At 42.3% G+C, this 22,059-nt stretch overlaps 1 protein-coding gene and 1 long non-coding RNA gene across 3 annotated transcripts in view; one reads left to right on the top strand and one right to left on the bottom strand.

Annotated features, from left to right (window-relative positions):
• The first annotated feature begins 43 nt into the window (after positions 1-43).
• On the top strand, positions 44-9,670 carry LOC141107774 (uncharacterized). Of its 2 annotated transcripts, XR_012235963.1 has the most exons (3): positions 44-543; positions 6,730-6,935; positions 8,052-9,670. It is a non-coding gene; the product is annotated as an uncharacterized lncRNA (long non-coding RNA). The 2 variants fall into 2 exon arrangements; XR_012235962.1 differs by lacking the exon at positions 8,052-9,670 and having other exon boundaries at positions 6,730-7,172.
• Positions 8,424-22,059, bottom strand: part of TSPAN15 (tetraspanin 15) — a 73,008-nt gene continuing 59,372 nt past the window's right edge. Inside the window, exon 8 of the mRNA XM_073598732.1 lies at positions 8,424-15,265. Within this exon, the coding sequence (XP_073454833.1) occupies positions 15,107-15,265 (159 nt within the window). The 3' untranslated portion in view covers positions 8,424-15,106. The remainder of the gene's footprint in view (positions 15,266-22,059) is intronic.

The raw sequence follows: 22,059 nt of genomic DNA, 5'->3' as shown, positions 1-22,059 counted from the left end.
GCGCCTGACGCCATCACGCTCCCTGAGGGTGAGTATGAGAGCACAAAGATGGCGACGGGATTAGCTTTACACAGTGCAAAGATGGCAGTTCTTCCTGGCTTTAGAGACTTAATTTTCATCAGAGAGCCAGTGAGAAGCCGATGTTTCATCAGATTTGGCGACCCGTCAGAATTTGTAACGGAAGTGACGTTGTGTTGCCGTCATCTTGCCACACCCCGCACTCCACAGTAAGGATATACTGAGAAGGGGGCAAGCGGACATCTTGTTACACCCACCGGAGTTTCACCGTTATTTTTAACAGTAAACGGAGCTAATAACGTTAATTACAGTATTTAGAAATCCGACGGACTGTTTAGATATCACAGGTTGGCTAATCTGACAGAACACCGCTGCTTTTATAATTCTACATGTAAACAGTCTTATTCATACCGCCCAACTTTTTGAGATGGGAATGAGGGACACCTATCAGCAAAAATATGTAGGCATAGGACACACCCCCTGTCACGCCCCCTTAAAGGAGAATTGTACAAAAAAACAAGATGGGTAAGTGCTTTTTTTACCACCACTATTCCTTTATATTGGCTTTTGGAATTCACAAATGCAGCAATTTAGAAATCAGATGAAAGGTTTAGCACTGGGAATCACTTTTTGATAGATAAAACGTGCATTTTATATACATCTATATAGATCACACCAAAATGAGGGACAAATGAGGAGGACAGAGGGACATTGCTCCAAATCAGGGACAGTTGGGAGCTATGCTGATTGATTTCTAAATACTGTATTTCCCCATATATGCTCAGTTTACTGTTAAAAATTAGTGTTAAATGCAAAACTCCGGTGGGTGTAACAAGATGTCCGCTTGCCCCCTTCTCGGTGTATCCTTACTGTGGACGAGTGTGGGGTGTAGCAAGATGGCGGAGATGGAACGTCACTTCGGTTACAAAATCTGACGGGTCACCAAATCTGACGAAACACCTGGCTAAAGACGTCAATAAGCTTCTACTGTAGACCATATTTTGGGTTTCAACTATTAAAAAAAAGTATAAAAATAAGAGTAACAATTGATGTTGCCCATAGCAACCACAATAACCACTTGAAGACCAGGCCTTTTCTGGCACTTTTTGTTTACATATAAAAATAAGTTGTTGCTTTTTTTTAGCTAGAAAATTACTTTGATCCCCCAAATATTATATATATTTTTTAAAGCAGAGGCCCTAGAGAGAATAAAATGGTGGGTTTTGCTATTTTTTATTTCACATGGTATTTGCTCAGCTTTTTCAAACACAATTTTTAGGGAAAATACCCTTTTTTTAAAAATTTTAATGCAAAAATACCCAATAACTAACCCGATTTTTTGGTGAAATATAAAAAATAATGTTACCGTGAATAAATAGATACCAAACATGTCACGCTTTAAAATTCTGCAACGTCGACAAACTATGTAAATTTTACTATCCATAGACGACACTTTAAAAGCCTTTACACAGGTCATCACTTTAGATGTACAGAGGAGGTCTGGTGCTAGAATTACTGCCCATGATTTGATATTCGTAGCAATACTTTACGTGTGTGGAATGATTGCTGTTTGCTTGTGTGCGGGACCGAAAATGTGCGTTCACCTTTGTGCGCTAGCATGGGGGGAGGGGCACTTTTTTTTAAATATTAAGTTTTTAAAATTGTTTTTTTACACTGTTGCTTTAATTTTATTTCTTTTTTGATCACTTTTTTTTGCTGTCATAAGGAATGTAAACATCCTTGTGACAGACAGGTACTCTTTATGGAGTGATCCCAAATCCCTCTTCTGCATTTTAAAGCATTCTAAACACCAAAATCAGAGTTTTTGAATACTTTTGATTTTTTAAATTTGGCGCAGTTGATATCAGGGGAAACTGAAAGTGATGTCATCTCATTGCTTCTGGGTTATCATAGGGGAGACCCAATCAAAGCTGATCTCAGCTTTGTATGGGTCTCCAACTAGCTGGCAGATGTGCTGATCTCAGCTTTGTATGGGTCTCCAACTAGCTGGCAGATGTGCTGGCTAGAAGATCGGTCTCCCGGTGGGACGGGAGACCCAAGAGAGCCGCAGGAGAGGGGGAAGTCCCCTCCCACTGCTTGTAATAGCAATTGAGCAGCTACTTAGCTGCTCTGGTTGTTATTACAAGAGAGCCGACCATCAGCTCTAAAAAAATGGTACCGGGGGATGCCACCCCGTACAACCACTTGAAGTCAAATGATGTACCAGGTACGTGATTTGGTGACAAGTGGTTAAAGCTAGGCTACTAACTTTAGGGTGACTAGCAAGTAGCAAGCTATAACACACAGGGATTTAATTACTAAGAGCTTATTTACAACAGGATGGTCTGCTGTGGTGTAGATAACACAATTGCATTAAAGTGGTTGTAAACCTCAGACATGAAATATGAGCAAATCATATCCCTCTATAGTGTGTACTTGTCTCAATCTAGAGCACTAAGTGTCATTTCTGTCCGCTGTCTCGTGCCTCTGTTATCAGCTTAAGTCACTTCTAACAAGGTTTCCTGACACCAAGAGAAAAATGGTGACGGGGAGGAAGCATCAGCCAATTGACAGCCTCAGCTCTGTTCCTGTGTGCTGTGTAAAGGGGTGGGGTGCCCCTTCCCTCAATCAGCTCTCAGAGCTCTACTCACTGATGTGACTTCAGCTCCCCACTCCCTGCTTTTCAGAATTGAGAGATCCTGTGTAACTTTTGCACTTTGAATGGGTGTAAAGTAAGGAAAGCTGTAGATAAATAGGTACAACTTATATAGAAGGATTTATTTCATCTTTGTGTATCACCTGAGGCCAGTCAGTTCACTGGGTATATGTGAGATTTTACAACCACTTTAAGTTGTTCATTAAAACAATAATTAAAGTGGAGTTCCACCCACTTTTACAACTCTTCAGCATCCTTCACTAAACTGTGCACTGTAAACAAATTGGATATTTTTTTTCTCAGCACCTACTGTATATCTGCTGTATTCATTTTTCACTTCCTCCTCCCTGGCCACGGCCCATCGCATCATTTCCTGTTTGCAATGCCTTCTGGGAAGGGGCGGCAACTTCCTCTGAAACTGCCGTTGCTATGGATACCTGACCTGAAACCTATTACACTGCTTGTGCTGCACTGAGCATGTGCGAGATCTGCAAGGATGAGATCCAGGAAGAAATACAGTCTGGCTTCAGATGCCCACACTTAAGATGGCCATGGCCTGCTGTAATTTTATAAAATAACAAACTACTGCTATAAACTAACAAAACAGACCTTAGTTTACAGACTAACTTTACTAGAATACATTAAGCTTGTGTATTATAGGGGTATTTTTATTTAAAAAGTATAATTTTGGCCGGAACACCACTTTAAGCCCATCAATTTAACGGTTTCAAAAAGCAGTTACATTCACGGCATGCGTTGAATGTCCATTGCTACAAACAAACAAATTTAAACGTAATTTTTGTATGTGTGCGCTGTAATCGATTTTGTATTAGAATGTCCATTGCTATCCCTATCTGGAAGGAGTCGGTGCTGGAGGAGAGTGTGCCTTCAGGTGAGCCAGGAGGGGGATGCGAGGGCAGGGCCATAGATTGGGGTTCCCCCAGACTGCAAGCTGAGTTTAGGTCCCTGGAGGAGTTAGCAGAGTGGTCATCCCACAACAGCAGATCGGAGGAGGAATGGGAGACAGGAGGTTCCTAGGTCCTGGAGGGTCAGTCCGAGGGAGGAGATGTGCCAGCTATGGGAGCCGAAGAAGCTGCAGGAACCCTCACTATCTTCTATAACAGACTGTCCACCACCCAGAGCAGAGCAGCTAGATACAGGCAATGGGTTAAGAGGTCCCCTGAAGCTTGTGTCCTGCCGGGAAAGCCCAGAGAACTGCCCAGGTTTTCTCAATTCCAGCGGGAAGTTCAGCGCAGAGTTGCTCTGGAGTGGGGTCTGGATTACCCTTATGTCGCTCCTGACACTATGGACATTGGGGAGAACCCTAGGGAAGAGTGGGAGGATGACCTAGTGTGGGAGAACCTACACATCCCCAAGCCTTTGCGGGTGCCAGAATGTGAGGAGACCTGGGCTCGCTTTGAGGACATGCGGAAGGAATGGAGGCTAGGGAGAGCTATATACAGAGACAGAGTGAGGGTTGTGAAGGCACGACAGCCTACGAGGAGTCACTCTGTTTCCATCAGGGAGGAAGGGGGCGGTAGGAGGAGACTGCCCGACCTGCACTTCTATGCATGAAGAGGACTGATGAGATTTACAGCCACCATAGAAGTAGCCACATTGACTGCTTGTCATGGCTGGGCTCAGCCCTTCCTTCTCTGAGCTGGCCGCTCAGCTGTCGGCTAATTGCCAGCTCCCATCTCTCTCAACAGTTTCCCAGCTGTTGCTGATTCTGCTCATCAGTCCAGCCTACTTAAAGCCGTCCAGCTCACTTGATCTCTGCCTTTGCCTTTGTAAAAATCACAGAGACTTTCTCCTGCGTTCCTGTTAAAGACTTGCTCAGCTCACGTACCTTCTGGCTCCTGATCCTGCCTGCTGTACTATGTTAACATCTGGCTCTCTGACATTGGCTTGGCTGACTACCCGATCCGGTTACTGAACTCTGGCTTGTTTTGACCACGCCTACCTTTTTATTATTAAACAAGTGTGATTTAACTATACTTCTGTCTCTGTCTGATTCATGTTTCCTGATACTGCTGGAGAGCTGCAGAATGTGCTTCTCCCTGACTTTAGGATCAGGCCGGCCTGCCACCCCGGATTGTGCTTGAAGGATGGACTTCCCAATCAGAGAACGTTGGCTGAGGTCTGATTCTCTATCTTACAGGAGCCTGATAGTTTGGGGAGGGGCCCCTCCCACCAGGCACTCTAAAAGAGAACCGATCACTTTTCATTCTTTTGCTTTCTGTCAGCAGGATTGTAATCCCCTGACAGAACCTGATACAGATGTGCTTGATGTTTCTTTTTGCCAATTTCTTTCTAACAGTGGGATACTAACCCCATACTAGCAGAAAGTGGTATAGGCGTGTAGATCTTTGTAAGGACAGGATGTTGCTGAGTTTCTTGTCTTTACAGGATCCCTTTGGATGGAACGGCCATCCATCCATCTCCGGCTGGAGTCAAGATCGGCAGGGAGAGATGCTCTGGCTTAAACTGCTATGTCATACTGTTTTTAGCTACAGGGACCTTTAGTTAGGTGAATAATGTACTGTATATGTTGTAAATACTGGAAAAAAATATGTATATCCCTACATTTTTGTACATATTTGTGAATAGCCCTGTCCCAGTTTGTTCCCTTCCCCCCTCCCAAAACTGTATTTTATGGATGCCCTTGCCCAGGAGCCATTTTCTTCTAAATATTCTTAGCTAAGGGACTAGCTGGATTTTGGGGGGGGGGGGGTGTGAGTGTAGCACGCTCTAGGTTGCTAGAGTATGTATATAGGTTGTTGGCAGAGTAGGTAAATTTAGGCAGGCCCGTTTGTTTTTATCTGGGCTAGGAGTGGCTCAGGGTAGTGCTGGGTGACTCACGGGTAGCATCACCAAGACCTCCTACTTCTTTCCAGAACATTCTGGTGTTTTCTGGAGGGAGAGGGGAGGTGGAGCTGCCTGGGGTATGCAGCCCTGACCAATCCCCAATCTGGGTTGGCAGAGGGCAGGCCTCTTTAAAGAAGACCAGCCTGGGCTCATTCTGCTGGGCTTCTGCTATGGGTCACAGGAGTGCAATTCGTTTTGCACTCCTGTGACCCATTTTCAGCAGAGAGCGGTCTGAAGTCCGCTCTCTGCTGACGTCACACAGATCAGTCCAGGCACCGCGCCATCCCTACTTCGGAAGTCTGGATCCTCCAGGTGCCTGGACTGATGGCTGTCTCAGCCTCTCAGCAAGCCACTGAGACAGCCGCTCCTCGCCCCTCCACAGACCAGTGCTCCGATGAGCGTGGAGTAGAGCAGGAGAGCTGCTGATTGACAGGCAGCAGCTCTCCGCTCGGGAAGGTGAAAGAACTGAGCCATCGGCAATGTTCGGTGGCTCAGTTCTCAGTGAAGAGGCGGCAGGGGACAGATGCAGCATTGGTCCGATGCTGCCTCCACCTAGGTAAGTATGAATATGGGATAAAAAAAAATCCCATACTTCTTTTAAATACCTGGGGTCAGCCCAACTGGGGGAGGAGTTGTTTGGGTGGAAGTGGGAGATGGAGTGCTAGGCTGTTGGTGGCCTTGGAGGGAGCTCCCCAGTCTGGGGGGGGGGTTGGCCTTGGGCCTGGGTACGGACGGGACCCTCCTACAACACACAGAGGTATTCAAGCCAGTGCATCACCTCAATAAAGCAAATCTATCAAGAGCAAAGTATTAGGGATGCCATTACTGATCTTCAGAAATAGCTAGATGCCTGGCTGATTTTCTTACCTGTTGGCTTCAGTACATTAAATCACCGACCCTCCTGGGATAACATCACTAAATGACCACAAAACATGCAGAGGCAAAAGGAAGGATGGTGGACCTCCCAAATCCAGTATAATATTGGTATCTGTGTTATAAAGTCAACTATGTACACCATCTATACAGGGAGCCCTCCCTTCCAAAGTTATGACAGAACATCTATTGTTTTAATTTTATTTTGTCTACAATTTTCAAATCAATAAATTAGTTCCATTTTAAATTTATTATCATCCTTGAGGCACCTATAAAGTCCATATCTAATTCTCATTTTTTTTTTTTTTTTACAGGGCTACAAGTGCGAGGACATCACCCCACTTGTGCTACCAAACTATCAGCCTCTGCCATAGTGGAAGATGGGCCTTGTCATTTTATTTTTTTTTTTAATTGACAGATCTTTGTGAATGGATGATGCAGCTGTAAAGATGGAGCCATGCACAGCCGCACCAAATTCAAAAACAACAGGAGCCTGCAAGGAGATTAACCTCCAAATTCAGTAAGTGAGAGTGGGGGCTGAGGACTTTGACCATGTTTCATGTAGCACTCTAAAGTCTCATGCACAGAGACTCGCTACAGTGTACACTCATGCAAGCGCTGTGTTTGCCCACTCAGGCATACCTCCCAACATTTTGAGATGGGAATGGGGGACACCTACTAGCAAATGTATGTAAGCATAGAACACACCCCCTTAACGGCGAATTAACCAAAAAAATAAAGTTAACTAAATCCACAAGTGCTTTTTTTTTTTTTTTTTTTTTTTTTTAACACTACTATTCCTTTATATTGGCTTTTACAATTTACAAATGCAGCAATTTAGAATTTGGATGAAAGAGTTAGCACTGGAAAACACTTTTTGAAAGATAAAAAGTGTATTTTATATACAACTATATAGATCAGACAAAAAAAAGAGGGACAAATGAGGTGGAAAGAGGGACATTGCTCCAAATCAGGGACAGTCCCTCGAAATCAGGGACTGTTGGGAGCTATGCACTTAGGGATGCACGGGTGTTCAGTGCATCCTGGTGCAGGCTGTTCCATTCATGTCATTTGGGCCACAGCAGCTGCATGGACACAGCTGACGTGGTCTGCGCTCAGAACTGTGCACAGATTTGAAATTGGGAGCAGCGGCTGTATCTATGCCGGCACAGCCACTACGTCCCAATTGACATGAATAGGGCTGCCTGCATGGGGATGCACGGGACACCTTTGCATCTCTGTGCAGGCAAACATGGCCCCCACGCAGGCATACACTGTTGTACGCCTGCGTAAGTGAGGCCTAAATATTGGTGTATAATACAATGTGGTCACAAAGTTGGACTTCACTTTTAACACATTTTATTGCTGTCTGTATCCTTTCTTCATGGTGTAGTATTAACAGTAAATTTATCAAGAAACAAAGGTTGACTTACAGGTAAAATAACAGCTATAAGTATAGCAGCTGGGACCGTGGGGTAACACGCAGACAGAGCGCTATAAAGTCAGAACTTCCGGTCTCGGCCGTGACATCAATCGGCTCCTCCGTGTGAGCCGATTAATTGCTACCAACTATTGAATCACATCTACTATACAGAGATAGAGTTTGCAGTTGATGCATGTTATCTTTTGATTGAAGGTGAGCGGCCAGTGCACATGGTGGTGGAGTTTGTCTTGGATTGAGCACTGGAATATGTGATTGCTCATACCTCACCTGTATAGTTTTTGGAAAGCATCATTATAGATTTCACCAATGAACTTTAAAAAATATTGTTTTTTTTCACTTGTTTGTACGGGACTCTTGCAACACCATTTATTGTGGATATTTTCCTTGACATATTACTTTATGTTTGTATCTTTTCACTTTACTATATGCTATAGTTTTTTTTGCTGATTTATTTGGTCATTATTGTTTTATTTAGCGCCGCTCCATTCATTTTTTAACATGAGTTTTATCTCTTACTTACTCACAAAACTATAAAAACAAAATAAAAAAAAGGCTTCAAAACAATAACAGATATATCAATTTTTATTAATACGAATCACAATTCAAACAATTCTGCTTACAAAACACATACAACTCTGTTAAAGCTCATTAAACCAAACAAGATTACAAAAAAAAAGTAAAATAAAAAACTTCCAGTTAAAGGCAAATTGGCCTATTTTAGTGCAAGTACAGATGAAGGTGAGCTTGGATGTAAAGCAATGTACAGCATCCTCCTCCCCGTACTACAATAAATATTCTCAAGGAGCGTGCAGTACACTCCCGGTTATAATCCTTTAGAGGTAACGTAAGGTTCTCACACACAGATAACAGTTATGCTGTGCATTCGTCTATTGCTTTTCCGATGTGTAAACGTGACTACAGAAAATGTAAGTAAAATTCCAGTATTTCTTATTGGTGCAAAATAATACCGTCATATAGAAGATACCAAATAATACTTCTAGTCTGTGTCAATCCTGTAGTGGTAGGTTAATTGGTGTCCACTGAAAACGAACCCTATTGTGTCTGAAGGGACATTAGATTGTAAGCCGCTTTGGGGACAGCAAGTTAAAAGAATGGTTTGTCTCTTTCGTTGAGTCCTGGTTCAGAAAAAAACTTGAATGAGAGCTCTCAGCAAGGGTTCCCAACTGGTCACAGCATGGGTTCCCAACTGGTCACCCTACACAGGATGTAAAAAGGTATATGTAAAAAGCCAGTAGGCTTGGCTTTTCATTGCCACAGACCCAAATGCTGCATCCATGGAAGACCAGGTCAGCCAACTAACTTCCACTGCTTCCACCAATGGGTCCCCCAAAACACTAGAGCATTTTCGGCTATGCAGAGTGCTACCTAGAGTAACACAGATGCTTCTGCATTAAAAGCCTGTGCAACTCCATTGCTTGAAGGAAATCATTTAAGTACTTTGTTAGGTGACCTAACTACAGCCTCTGACTGAAATTTCATGTCAGACACACTTCCAGATGTGTCCGCTGCCTTGGTCCTCTGCCGTGCACTATCAATCCTCTCGCTGACCACTAGGTCACCATCCTGTCCTGTAATGAAGTAGGGGTTGTTAGGAGACACCACAGTGCACAGCGGAAGACGTAGGCATCCAACACACCTAGGAGTGTTGTATATGGAAGATTTTGCCAGTGGCTGTAGCTAATCAACAGACCAAAGCAAGGACCCACTGCCCCGTAGAGAGGCAAGCACAAGTCTTCTTTTGCAGAAGCACTGTAGGCCAATGTTGTATAAATGGGGAAATTAATGAATTTGTATTATTTATGTATTTATTACTTTAATCTGCAATTTATGAAGTCCAGTCCTTTAGGCCTATTCATACAAGTGACATTTTTAGATGGCCTGGGCCTTCCTACAGGACTTTAAGGCAAGCACTTAATGAATCACTGATCGCTAGAGATTCTTAAAGAGCCTTAAAACAGCAAGTCCCTTATAACTAGGCCCTACATATCAAGTTTTAGGACGTGGATTTAGATACAATTTACAAAATGGACACTTCTGTTGTTCTGTTTGTCCAGGACAACCTCTCTCTCAATCTTTTTACCCCAGAGGAACCCTTGAAAAAAATTTTCAGGAGAGAATACCCCCTTGCATTGGTGGCCAGTGGGATGAATGTCCCCTTGCAGAAATGTTCAGAATGCTACCCAGACATCTAAAAAAAAAAAAAGTATGGTGTCATGCTGCTGGCTCTGCCAATTGGCATAGGACAGAGAATGATGCAGGCACCATCGGATGGAAGGTCAATCAGCCACAGCTTAAGGGACCTTCTAGCAACTTCTGAAGGAACTCTAGTTGAGAATGGTTGGTCTTGAGCAGGAGTGTCAAACTGTGGCCCTCCAGCTGTTGCAGAACTACAAGCCCATCATGCCTTTGGGAGTCATGCTTGTACCTGTCAGCCTTGCAATGCCTCATGGGACTTGTAGTTTGGCAACAGTTGAAAGGCTGCAGTTTGAACTAGAGGTAGCTGAACTGGTTCACAGAAACTTGTGGGCTTTGTCTATTAGTGGTAGGAATGGGGGTAGGGGGTAAATCTTGTGTTTCCCTTTCATAACCAGTCAAGTTTTACCTTTCATTCTTTTAAATGGTAAAAACTTTCAAGAGATAAAAAGGCAATATGATAAAGTTATTCCTTTTTTTTTGGGGAAACTGAAAAAAAAAAAAAAAAAAAAGATTATGCAAACATACAAGGCACTAATATCTCCCCTTCATGCTTATTCACAGATTAAAGTGTTATTTCCACTTTTGCAGCCAAGTTGTGATAACACCCAATTTATTTTAGCTACATGTTCCCATCTAGATAGCATAACTTAAAGTTATATTAAACCCAAAATCAAACATTTATTTTAGCTTACCAATTCTTCGATGTTATGGCTGCAATATATTTTTTTTTTAGACTTTTTTTCTATTGGGTAATCTGGCCAGTAAGTCTGTTTTTCAAAATAACAAGTTCTCCTCCAGATGCATCAGTTACATGGATACGACAAACCATTTAATACTGGCAGGGGTGTTTACAATGATCAGCTTTTATTTCTGTAAAACTTTCATCTGAAAAGAATAAAACCATTTGCTGTAACTGCTTATAAAGTGTAAGCTGGGAGTTTGGCTTTAATTTGTTGGTATATCGAAATCTGCTGATACATCCAACACTCCCTCCCTTCAAACTTACAATGCTGCTGCCCAGAGGTGCCCTTGTGCTCCTTCATCCAGGGTGTATACACTCCAATACAGGAGGTGTGTTACTGCCTAGATCACCAGGTTAAAAAAAAAGGGGGGGGGGGGGGGGAGAGAAAGCCTAACATAAGAAAACGAAATGCAGCCACCACATGTAAGGCCCCTTTCACACTGGGGCGGGAGGTGCGTCGGCGGTAAAGCGCAGCTATTATTAGCGATTCTTTACCGTCGTTTTAGCGGCGGTATTCGGCCACTAGCGGGGCGGTTTTACCCCCTGCTAGCTGACGAGAAAGGGTTAAAAACCCCTGCAAAGGCGCTTTGCCGGCGGTATAGCCGCGCTGTCCCATTGATGTCAATGGGCAGGAGCGATGTATACATCACTCCTTCAACGCTCAGAAGATGCTGCTAGCAGGACTTTTTTTCCCCGTCCTGCTTGCACACTGGAGACACAGCAGCGGCTGTATTATTAAAAAAAAATGCTGCTGACCTTTTTACTTGCTGAAAATGTTGTTAACTTCCCAGCCCTCTCTTTCACATAACAAAGAAGGGAAAGCCGTTTACCATAGCTTACTGAACTGTGCTGGCAGATTTCAGTATTAGTTGTAAATTAGATGCTCTAACAAAGGGTTAAAGATCTCAAGGCTTAGGAGGTACAATGTATGTACATTGATGCCCCCCCCTCATCCAACACTGCAGACTATTTAAAACAATTGAAACTGCCTATAGGGTCCTATGTATGAACCGTCTCCAAAGAATCAACAAAAAAGGTAACATTTGGTTAATTATTAAATATGCTGTGTGAATGGGAACACATTTAAAATATATTGAAGTTTATTTCAGGTGGCTATTTTTGTTCCGTGTAGGTAAAACAGATACAAAAGTAAACAGAAAATTGCACCCCCTCTTCAAGTTATTAAGAAAACCCATCGTCTTCATAGCGATATTCTGGCAAAAACCAGTCTGCTAAAAAAACATCAATTATTTTACTGGGAATCAGTTACTCCCTTTCTCAGCTATTTATTTGGATAATCAAACACTCATGAGAAAGCAGCCTATTGGTTGTCTCCAAACCGATGATCATCCAGACACAAAATGGCCGTCTTTACTGAGCGATGACATGATTTTTAAAGACTTATTGGCACAATACACCTGAGTATAGATTAGTTATTCTAGCAACAAGACATTTACTTATAAATATAAATCTGAGGTACTTGAATGCTTAGTGTTGGGTCTGTTTAGATCACTCCTTGAGGGGAAAAATATAAGTTTCTTTATATTAAAATTCATGTTTCTATAGTTCAAGGATTAACATGTCAGAATTCTCATACCATAATCATGCCTGTAAATGTAAAGGAGAAGACCATTGTACATTTATTTTTATATTTCTTTATGAAGCCTCAAGTAAGAACATTTCTGGATGAACTCCATCTGCAGTCAATAGGATCCAAAATCTTAATTTCCCTTTCAAGAAAGGAGCCAATTGGCTGATGAGGGAAACTTCTAAATGATTTTTTTGGTAACATGCATGAGGCTTATTTAAAATGCAGTGAATGCTGAGTGAATGTAAGGCTTCATGTACACATAGCCTATTATGACCGCTGGCCACAGGAAAACGCAAAGCGCCGCAAAATCGCTTTTTGCGGCCGGCAGTCAAAACGTTCCTATCCTGTACGTGATTCTTCTGCATTCAAGAGAGGGAGGTTGAACCTCTCCTAACCGCAGCAGCTCCTAAACAATCCTAAAAGCCTATGTGTACATGGACACATAGGCTTTTATGGAGTTAAGTTTAGGAGCTTTGGCAAAAAAACCCAAAAAACTAAAAGCTCCTAAAATCAAGTTTAGGAGCTGTAGTGTACATGAAGCCTTAAAAAGGGTCAATGTGCGCTATAATGCAGTAAAGCCGGCCATAAATGGATCGAAATTCTGCTGAACCGGCTAAATTTCGATCCATGTTTGGGCAGGCTGGTTGGACCTAAATTGATTAATCGATCGACTGATATAACAAGCCCGTTGTATCCCCTTTTTTTTTTTTACATACGATTACTGCCAGCAGCTATAGCCGCTAGCAGTAATTGTATCCTGCTGCCTAGGAAGGCTCTCCACGACCCCCACTGGCAAAATACAATAGCACTGCGGGACCGATTGTGTTTATGGGGGAAATCAACCAATTTTCTTCCCTCCCCTCCCCCGTTGTGGAAGGAAAGAACATTGTATCATCTATAGCAGTGTTTCTTAATTCCAGTCCTCAAGGCACCCCAACAGGTCATGTTTTCAGGCTCCCCATTATTTTGCACAGGTGATTTGATCAGTTTCACTGCCTTAGTAATTACCACAGCCGTTTCATCTGAGGGAAATCCTGAAAACATGACCTGTTGGGGCACCTTGAGGACTGGAGTTGAGAAACACTGATCTATAGCCTGCTTAAGACTTTTGAGTGAAGCCTGATAGAATGAGTCACCCTCTGGCCTCATATCTCCCCTCCATGTTCCCTAGATCTGTTCCTGCACATCTTGGAATGCTTGCAGTACCAACCTCTTTTTTGGAGTTCTAGAGAGTTAAAATTAAAGCTCAAAACGAGGACAAAGACTCCTTGTAACGGCTGGGGTCGATGTTCAGAGCTGGAAACTAAGTCTACCACAGTCACCGAGAGATGCAAGATACCAGCTTCTAGAAAAAAAAACATGCGTTTTAGGTGGACTGGTCATCTAAAAATATGCACCTTCTCAATCTACAACAGTGATATGAAAATTTCCCCCCATAAAAAACACACACCATGTAGCCAAAAGCTTGTGGACCTCAGACCAGAACACCTAGCTATATGGGCAAAGCTATGTGGACCCCCCCCCTTCAAATTATTTCCAGTGAAAGGTACTGTAAATGCTAGAGCATACAAAGACATTTTAGACAATTATGCATTTCCAATCTTGTGGCAACAGCTTGGAGTAGGCCCAGCATGACCATGCTCCTGTGCACAAACCAACTCCATAAATACTGGAATCAATGGTTCAGTGTGGAGAAATCCAAGTGGTTTACACAGAGGCTTGAGCTCATCTCTACTTGGGATGAATTGGAACGTTGACTACGTAAAAGCCAGGTCTTTTAGGTTTAACATCAGTGCTTGACCTCACAAATGCTGTTTTGGCTGAATGGGCACAAATCCCCTTAGAAGGCTTTCCACAAGATTTTGGAAGTCATCTAAAAGTGGAGGCTGTTATAGTCCAAAGGGGGGCAACTCCATATTAATGCCCATGAATATAGAATTACGCTCGTATAGATGTGATCAGCTGATGACATATTTTGGTAATATAGTGTAGAAACACCACCAAGACTTCTGCATTACCATAGTACAACTTTGATTATTGACCCCTGAAATGCAAAAACCTAAAATTAACCAGGCTGGTATTAGAATTACATTTGTCTGATATTATTTTCTTCTACCTTTAGGAGGTATGCATGACTTCTTATTCCAAGTCCTAAGTGCTTGGTTTTATTATACAGTAATGAAGTAAATCTCTGTTTTGTCAGTGCCCTTTGAACTTTGCTTGAAGTCTGCAACATGTCCGGTTTTATTCAGAGATCAATATTTTCTCCTCTTCTAAAAGTCTCTGGGTAATACGTCAGGATGTCAAAATCAAAAAGTAAAGAGTAAAGAGTAGATGTTGACATTACCACCGGATTATTTTGGACTGTTGCCTAGACGTTGCCAAGACCTTTTATGTATCTATTCCCTGTAGAAATGAGTAGAAATCTCTTTGGAGTGCATTTACAGAATACAAAAATAAGTCTATCATTTCAGCTACAGATATTTACTGGAGAACCAATACAGTGACAATCCACTATAGCAGTAACCAGGCACCAAACAGTTCTCTGGCTGTCACCTCGGACCTCCTGAGCCTGACAGAAATGTATATTTTTACAGTTCATGAACCAATCATAAATTCAACTTAATCGTCTTGTAGTTGACAAAGTTAAGAGTTAATATTTAGTGGTTGTTAGTGGGTGGATGCATACAGTCAGACTCAGACATCAGACTCTTTTCCTGGATAACACCTGCAACAGCCTTTAGAGGCAAACTCAATCTCGGGCCTATCCAGAAGGACATCAGCTGAACTGTTCCATTCACTGATGACATCTTCTACACGGCTGATGTAGAGGAGGCATAGAAGGACTCCAAGGAACTGCCAAAAAGGAAGAGAACAAAGCAATAAGTGTGGATAAGAGCACAAACTGTTCACAGTTATTTACAGATGTCTGAGTGGATCGCACCAGCAGGTGAGGTTGTTGACCAACACTGGGGCATCTTTTAGGGAAGACAATAGCCTTCTCTAGAGCGGAACTACAAGACAATGTTTAAAAACCCAACTACGTATTCAATTAAAAAGAAAATCATCCTATTTATATATAAAAATGCTTTATGGGGAGCAAGCTCAGGTTAGGTTAAAGCAGACACAATTAGCATCCACATTATTACCCAGTTATACAGTGCCTTGAAAAAGTATTCCTACCCTTTAAAATTTTCCACATTTTGTCATGTTACAACCAAAAACGTAAATGTATTTTACTGAGCTTTTAGGTGATAGACCGACACAAAAGTGGAACAGAATTGTGAAGTGAAAGGAAAATGATAAATGGCTTTCAAAATTATTTATAAATAAATATCTGAAAAGTGTGGCGTGCATTTGTATTCAGCCCCCTTCACTCGGATACCCCCAACTAAAATCTAGTTGAACCAATTGCCTTCAGAAGTCACCTAATTAGTAAATAGTATAATTTCAGTATAAATACAGCTGTTCTGTGAAGCCCTCAGAGGTTAGTTAGAGAACCTTAGTGAACAAACAGCACCGTGAAGGCCAAGGAACACACCAGACAGGTCAGGGATAAAGTTGTGGAGAAGTTTAAAGCAGGGTTAGGTTATAAAAAATATTTCCCAAGCTTTGAACATCTCACAGAGCACTGTTGAATCCATCATCAGAAACAGGAAAGAGTATGGCACAGCTGCAAACCTACTAAGACATGGCCGTCCACCTAAACTGACAGGCCGGGAAAGGAGAGGATTAATCAGAGAAGCAGCCAAGAGGCCCAGGAGCTGCAAAGATCCACAGCTCAGGTGGGAGAATCTGTCCACAGAACAACTATTAGTCGTGCACTCCACAAATCCGGCCTTTATGGATGAGTGGCAAGAAGAAAGCCATTGTTGAAAGAAAGCCATAAGAAGTCCCGTTTGCAGTTTGCGAGAAGCCATGTGGGGGACACAGCAAACATGTGGAAGAAGGCGCTCTGGTCAGAAGAGACCAAAATTTTACTTTTTGTTCTAAAAGCAAAACGCTATGTGTGGTGGAAAACTAACACTGCACATCACCCTGAAAACACCATCCCTGCTGTGAAACATGGTGGTGGCAGCATGTTGTGGGGAAGCTTTTCTTGAGCAGGGACAGGGAAGCTGCACAGAGTTGATGGGAAGATGGATGGAGTCAAATACAGGGCAATCTTAGAAGAAAACCTGTTAGAGTCTGCAAAAGACTTGAGACTGGGGTGGAGGTTCACCTTCCAGCAGGACAACGACCCTAAATATACAACCAGAGCTACAATGGAATGGTTTTGATTAAAGCATATTCATGTGTTAGAATGGTCCAGTCAAAGTCCAGACCTAAAGCCAGAATCTGTGGCAAGACTTGAAATTACTGTTCACAGACGCTCTCCATCCAATCTGACAGAGTTTGAGCTATTTTACAAAGAAGAATGGGCAAAAATGTCACTCTAGATGTGCAAAGCTGGTAGAGACATACCCAAAAAGACGTGCAAGCTGTAACTGCAGCGAAAGGTGGTTCTATAAAAGTATCGATTCAGGGGGGATGAATACAAATGCACGCCACACTTTTCACATATTTGTAAAAAAAAAAAAATGATAAAACCTTTTATCATTTTCCTTCCACTTCACAATTATGTGCCACTTTGTGTTGGTCTATCACATAAAATCCCAATAAAATACATTTACGTTTTTGGTTGTAACATGACAAAATGTGGAAAATTTCAAGGGGTATGAACACTTTTTCAAGGCACTGTATATATGCACCATACACATCAATGGGGTACCAAATACAATGCATCACCCATGTAAATGCATTATCAGTGTTCACCCAAAGGCCAAAGAGTAGCATCATGGGACCTAGAAGCAATGGAGGAGTAGATGGTGGTGACAGAGCAGCAACTGGAGCCTGGACCGGCCAGCACTAGATAAGGGAACTATGTGAGTTAAGAGTCTCAAAATGTGCAAGTATGTTATGAAAACTTGTACATTATGGCAACAGCCCACCACCACTTGCAGTTACAGAGAAGAGACAGACAATTTAACACTGGCAGGGGTGCTTAAAATGATCAGCTTTTATTCATGTAAAACCATCACCCAAGTTCTTGTAGGACATCCTCCCACGTGCGTGCATCTGCGGAAGGCGGGGGGGCTGTGACCGCTGTGTGCCTTGGACACAGCAGATCACAAATTGGGGTAAAAGGGCCAAATCACAGAGGCCCTTTACCATGTGATTAGCTGTATCCAATCACAGCTGTCGCAGTGTAAACAGACTCATTTCCTTTGCTGGGTATCGGCTCTCCTTTCCTCACACAGAGACTGTCTGAGGGAAGGAGACTTGGATCTGTGAGGGGCAAAGTGAGTACAGTCTTGCACAGAGATACAGTGTTCTGATCAGTGCAGCCTCATCAGCACACATCAGTGAAGAAGAAATATTACCGTGTTTATCGGTGTGTAACACACACAGGTGTATAACACGTACCCCAATTTTAGGAGGGAAGTTTAACCACTTGCTTACAGGGCACTTAAACCCCCCTCCTATCCAGACCAATTTTCAGCTTTCAGCGCTGACGCACTTTAAATGACAATTGCGCGGTCATACAACACTGTACCCAAATGAAATTTTTATCATTTTTTCACCACAAATAGAGCTTTCTTTTGGTGGTATTTGATCACCTCTGCGGTTTTTACTGAATTTAAAAAAAAAAAAAAAATTATTTTTTTATATTTTGTTATAAAAAATTTAAAACGGGTCATTTTTCTCCTTCATTGATGTACGCTGATGAGGCGGCAGTGATGGGCACTGATGGGTGGCAGTGATGGGCACTGATGGGTGGCAGTGATGGGCACTGATGGGTGGCAGTGATGGGCAGCACTGCCAGGCACTACAGGTGGGCATTGATAGGTGGCACTTGTGGGCATTGATAGGTGGCACTGATAGGTGGCACTGTGGGCACTGTTAGGTGGCACTGATGAGGCAGATGTGCCTCTTCCACTTGGGGACCGATGTCCCTGACATCCAAGCCGGTGATCGGCTTTTTTTTCTATTCGCGCTGTCAGCGTGAGTAAAAAAAAAAAAAAAACGATTACCGATCTTTTGTTTACATCATGTGATCAGCTGTCATTGGCTGACAGCTTATCACATGGTAAGGGGCTGGGACAGGCCCCTTACTCAGATCGGTGATCAGCCGAGTCTCAGTGACTCAGTGATCACAGCGCGTGCCCTGCCCAACCCGGGAATGCAGGTCCGCGCTGTGGCCGTCATTTGGCCATAGCGCGGATGTGTAGTGGTTAAGGAAAAGAGCGTACATTTTAAATAAAGAATTTTGAAGCAAAATTAGGGTCACAGCTCATCAATGCACCCTGCTCAGTGCCCATCTGCAGCCATTAAATTGCCCATCAATGCACCCTGCTCAGTACCCATCTGCAGCCATTAAAATTGACCAGCAATGCAGCCTGTTCAGTGCCCATCTGCAGCCTCACCTTTCCCATCATTGCAGCCTCGCCAGTGTTGGATTATCCCTGCTGTCTCCGAGGGAAGAGGAGGAACGAGTGCCGCTGAATTACACAGAGACGCGATCTCTGTGTACCCGGCGCTCCGTCACTCACAGCCACGCCTCCTGGCCCTGCTCATATGATAGACAGAACAGTGGCCCAATGCGGGGCCAGGAGGCGTGGCTATGAGTGACGGAGCGCCAGATACACAGGAGATCGCGGCTCTGTGTAATTCAGTGACGCTCACTCCTCTTCCCTCAGAGAAAGCAGGGATCGGTGTATAAAATGCCCACGATTTTCCCCTGATTTTAAGGGGAAAAAAGTGAGTGTTATACACCGATAAATATGGTACTTATTTGCTAAATTTTATAACAGAAACCAAGAAAAAGGTTTTTTCCTTTCAAAATGTCCAGTCTTTTTTTAATTTATTTAGCAAAAAATAAAAAACCCAGTGGTAATTAAATACTACCAAAAGAAAGCTGTGTCTCAAAAAATAATTAAAAAAATAATTAAAAAAATAATTTGTGTATAGTGTTGCATGACTGAATAATTGTCAAAGTGTCACAAAGCTGAAATCTGAAAATTGGACTGGGCAGGAAGGGGTTGAAAGTATCTGATATTTAGGTGGTTAATAAAGCTGTTTTTTTTTTTCAGTAAAGATGACAATTGGACAAAATGGTGCATATTTTTGATATTTTACAATGAACAGTTTTTGATCAATCTTCACTCTACTGCACAGCGAAGAGGCACAGAGTGTGCAATGGATAGTAAAAGCTGAAGCCAATGAGTGTTTGTAAACAAACTCATGTGATCAAATGACTAGAAACCATGCTGCTTGGTCACTGAAAAAAAAAAAAAAAAAAAGTTAAAATGTTGCCACAAAGAAAAAAATTGGTCTTTGTACCAAAATAGTTAGGGTTCATTCTCACTAGGCGGATCTGCTGCCTCTCCATTGATCTCCGCTGAGCCGGCGTATGGCAGGTCCCTCTCTGCTCACTGAGCGGGGAGGGGCTTGTCGAGCGCCGCTGGTTACTATGGAGAGATCGGACGAAAACGGACAGCATGTCACCCGATCCGCTAAAATCAGACGGATGCCCCTACGTTCACATCCGTCCCTGGCGGATCGGGTCGGATGTCAGCGGACATGTCACCGGTGACATCCGTCGCTCCATAGACTAGCATGGAGCGCCCCTTCAGGTCCGCCTGTCAGTTCTGTCAGCGGACCTGAACAGACGCTCAGACAGTGTGAAAGGGGCCTTAAAGTGTATTTAAACACCAACAATGAATGTTTCTTACTGCCTCCCTTTTGGTGTATCAAATATACAATTAAAAGTGTTTTGTTAAATCGGTTTTATAAAAGATGTGCGCACACACACACACACACACACACACACACACACACACGTGCACCTCTCGTCAGAAATTCAGAGCTATCCTGTGCACTCCATTATCCCTACTAATGTCATCAGCCCTGTCCAGTAACATCTCTACCCTACGTTATGAAACGGGGCTGTTGCTGTAGTCCTAACACACTTCACCCTGTTATCTCAAAAAGCCTGCTTATCTTGGACTACAGAATAAATGATCCTTTATGTAGTGAAGATCTGAGAATAGGAGTGGTTGAGTAATTTAGCAAACGACAACTGGGCAGGGCTGATACCACTCAGTCTACAAAAATGCTGCATGTTCTCAGCCCACAACAGGACCTAAGAACTTAGAGCGTTTCTGGCAGACCAACAGGTACTTTTTGTACTTTAGTATGGGTAGTCCCTGCACGGTCTGTGTTCAGTAAATTATATAGAATTAAAAATCATTTAAAAAAAAACTGTCTAAAAACGTAATAGTAATTGTTAACCACCCTGGCGGTATGATTTTTGCTTCTCAAAATTTGGCGTTTTATATTGTAGGCCTGTAATTATTAGTAATAACACACTTAAATCTGTCCAAAACAAGAGTTTAGTAGACATCCCAGGTATGATAAAGTTTGAAACACGAAATCATAAAATTATAATATAATAAATAACTATAATTATAAAAAATAATAATATAATAATAATGATAATAAAATGAATTTCCTCATGATTCACTATCGCTCAATTCTGCAAGTGTTCTAATTTACTATCGCTGTTTTCTAGCTGGTCTAAAACCACTTTTGATGTAAAGGGACACTTTTTGGATGCCATTGACAATCTCAAGTTTACAGACAGAAAGAACAGTATATATAATATAAAAGTGCATGCAGGGCACTGGACAAAGCATTAGGGACAAAAAGGATGTGAAATGATTTGGTACAGTAATGTATTCTGTAAGATTACAGTGTACTGTATGTGTTATGTTTTATGTACTTTTTGAATTTGCCGCCGGGCATCGATCCCATGCGCTCGCAGGGAACAAAGCCCGGCACACAGAGGCATCGGGTGGAGGACACAGGGCGGGGGAGGGGGGGGGGGGGTACATCCCAGGATCCTGGTGACAAGGTAAGTAACCTGGACCAGGATTCTGCAATGCAATCCCGAGTTTGGCTCAGGGTTACCGCTAATGGTACTGAAATTTAACCCCGAGCCACACTCGGGATTATCACCAGGGGGGTTAAGCATGGATGAACAGTTGGACCATTTTAACAAATTATTATCAGATGAACCGCACATACTGTATTTACCATTCTTCCAATATAAGCATTATATGACACATTCTGTATGAGAACCTCTCGTTTGTACAAATTATCTAGAAAACAATAAAAATGATGGAAAAAAAAAAAAATTATATATATATATATATATATATATATATATATATATATATATATATATATATATATATATATATATATATATATATATATTATAGTCTACAATATCTACCATATAATCAACAACATCTCCTATAACAAATGACAAAGTATAACAATAAGAGTTTATATAGTGCTGTGATTCTTCAATATCACAATGATTCCTTAAAGTGCCATCCGTGCAAAAAAGTTAAACAAATTGCAATCCGTGCAGAAATGGCAAAGGTGATGAAAGTGCTGTGCTCCCCTTCCTCCTGTGCCCTCACTCACCAGCTATCCATGTAAAGATCGCCTGTACTGGTGAAATATATCTTTCAAAGATTTGTCTTTATCCTCTTCCACGCGTCCCCAATAGTTAAATGTATTCATAGGATAAGAAATAG

Source organism: Aquarana catesbeiana, linkage group LG09 (genome assembly GCF_042186555.1).
Source record: "Aquarana catesbeiana isolate 2022-GZ linkage group LG09, ASM4218655v1, whole genome shotgun sequence".
Taxonomy (NCBI): domain Eukaryota; kingdom Metazoa; phylum Chordata; class Amphibia; order Anura; family Ranidae; genus Aquarana; species Aquarana catesbeiana.
Note: the sequence above shows the minus strand (reverse complement) of the source record. Positions and strands in the feature narration are given on the sequence as shown.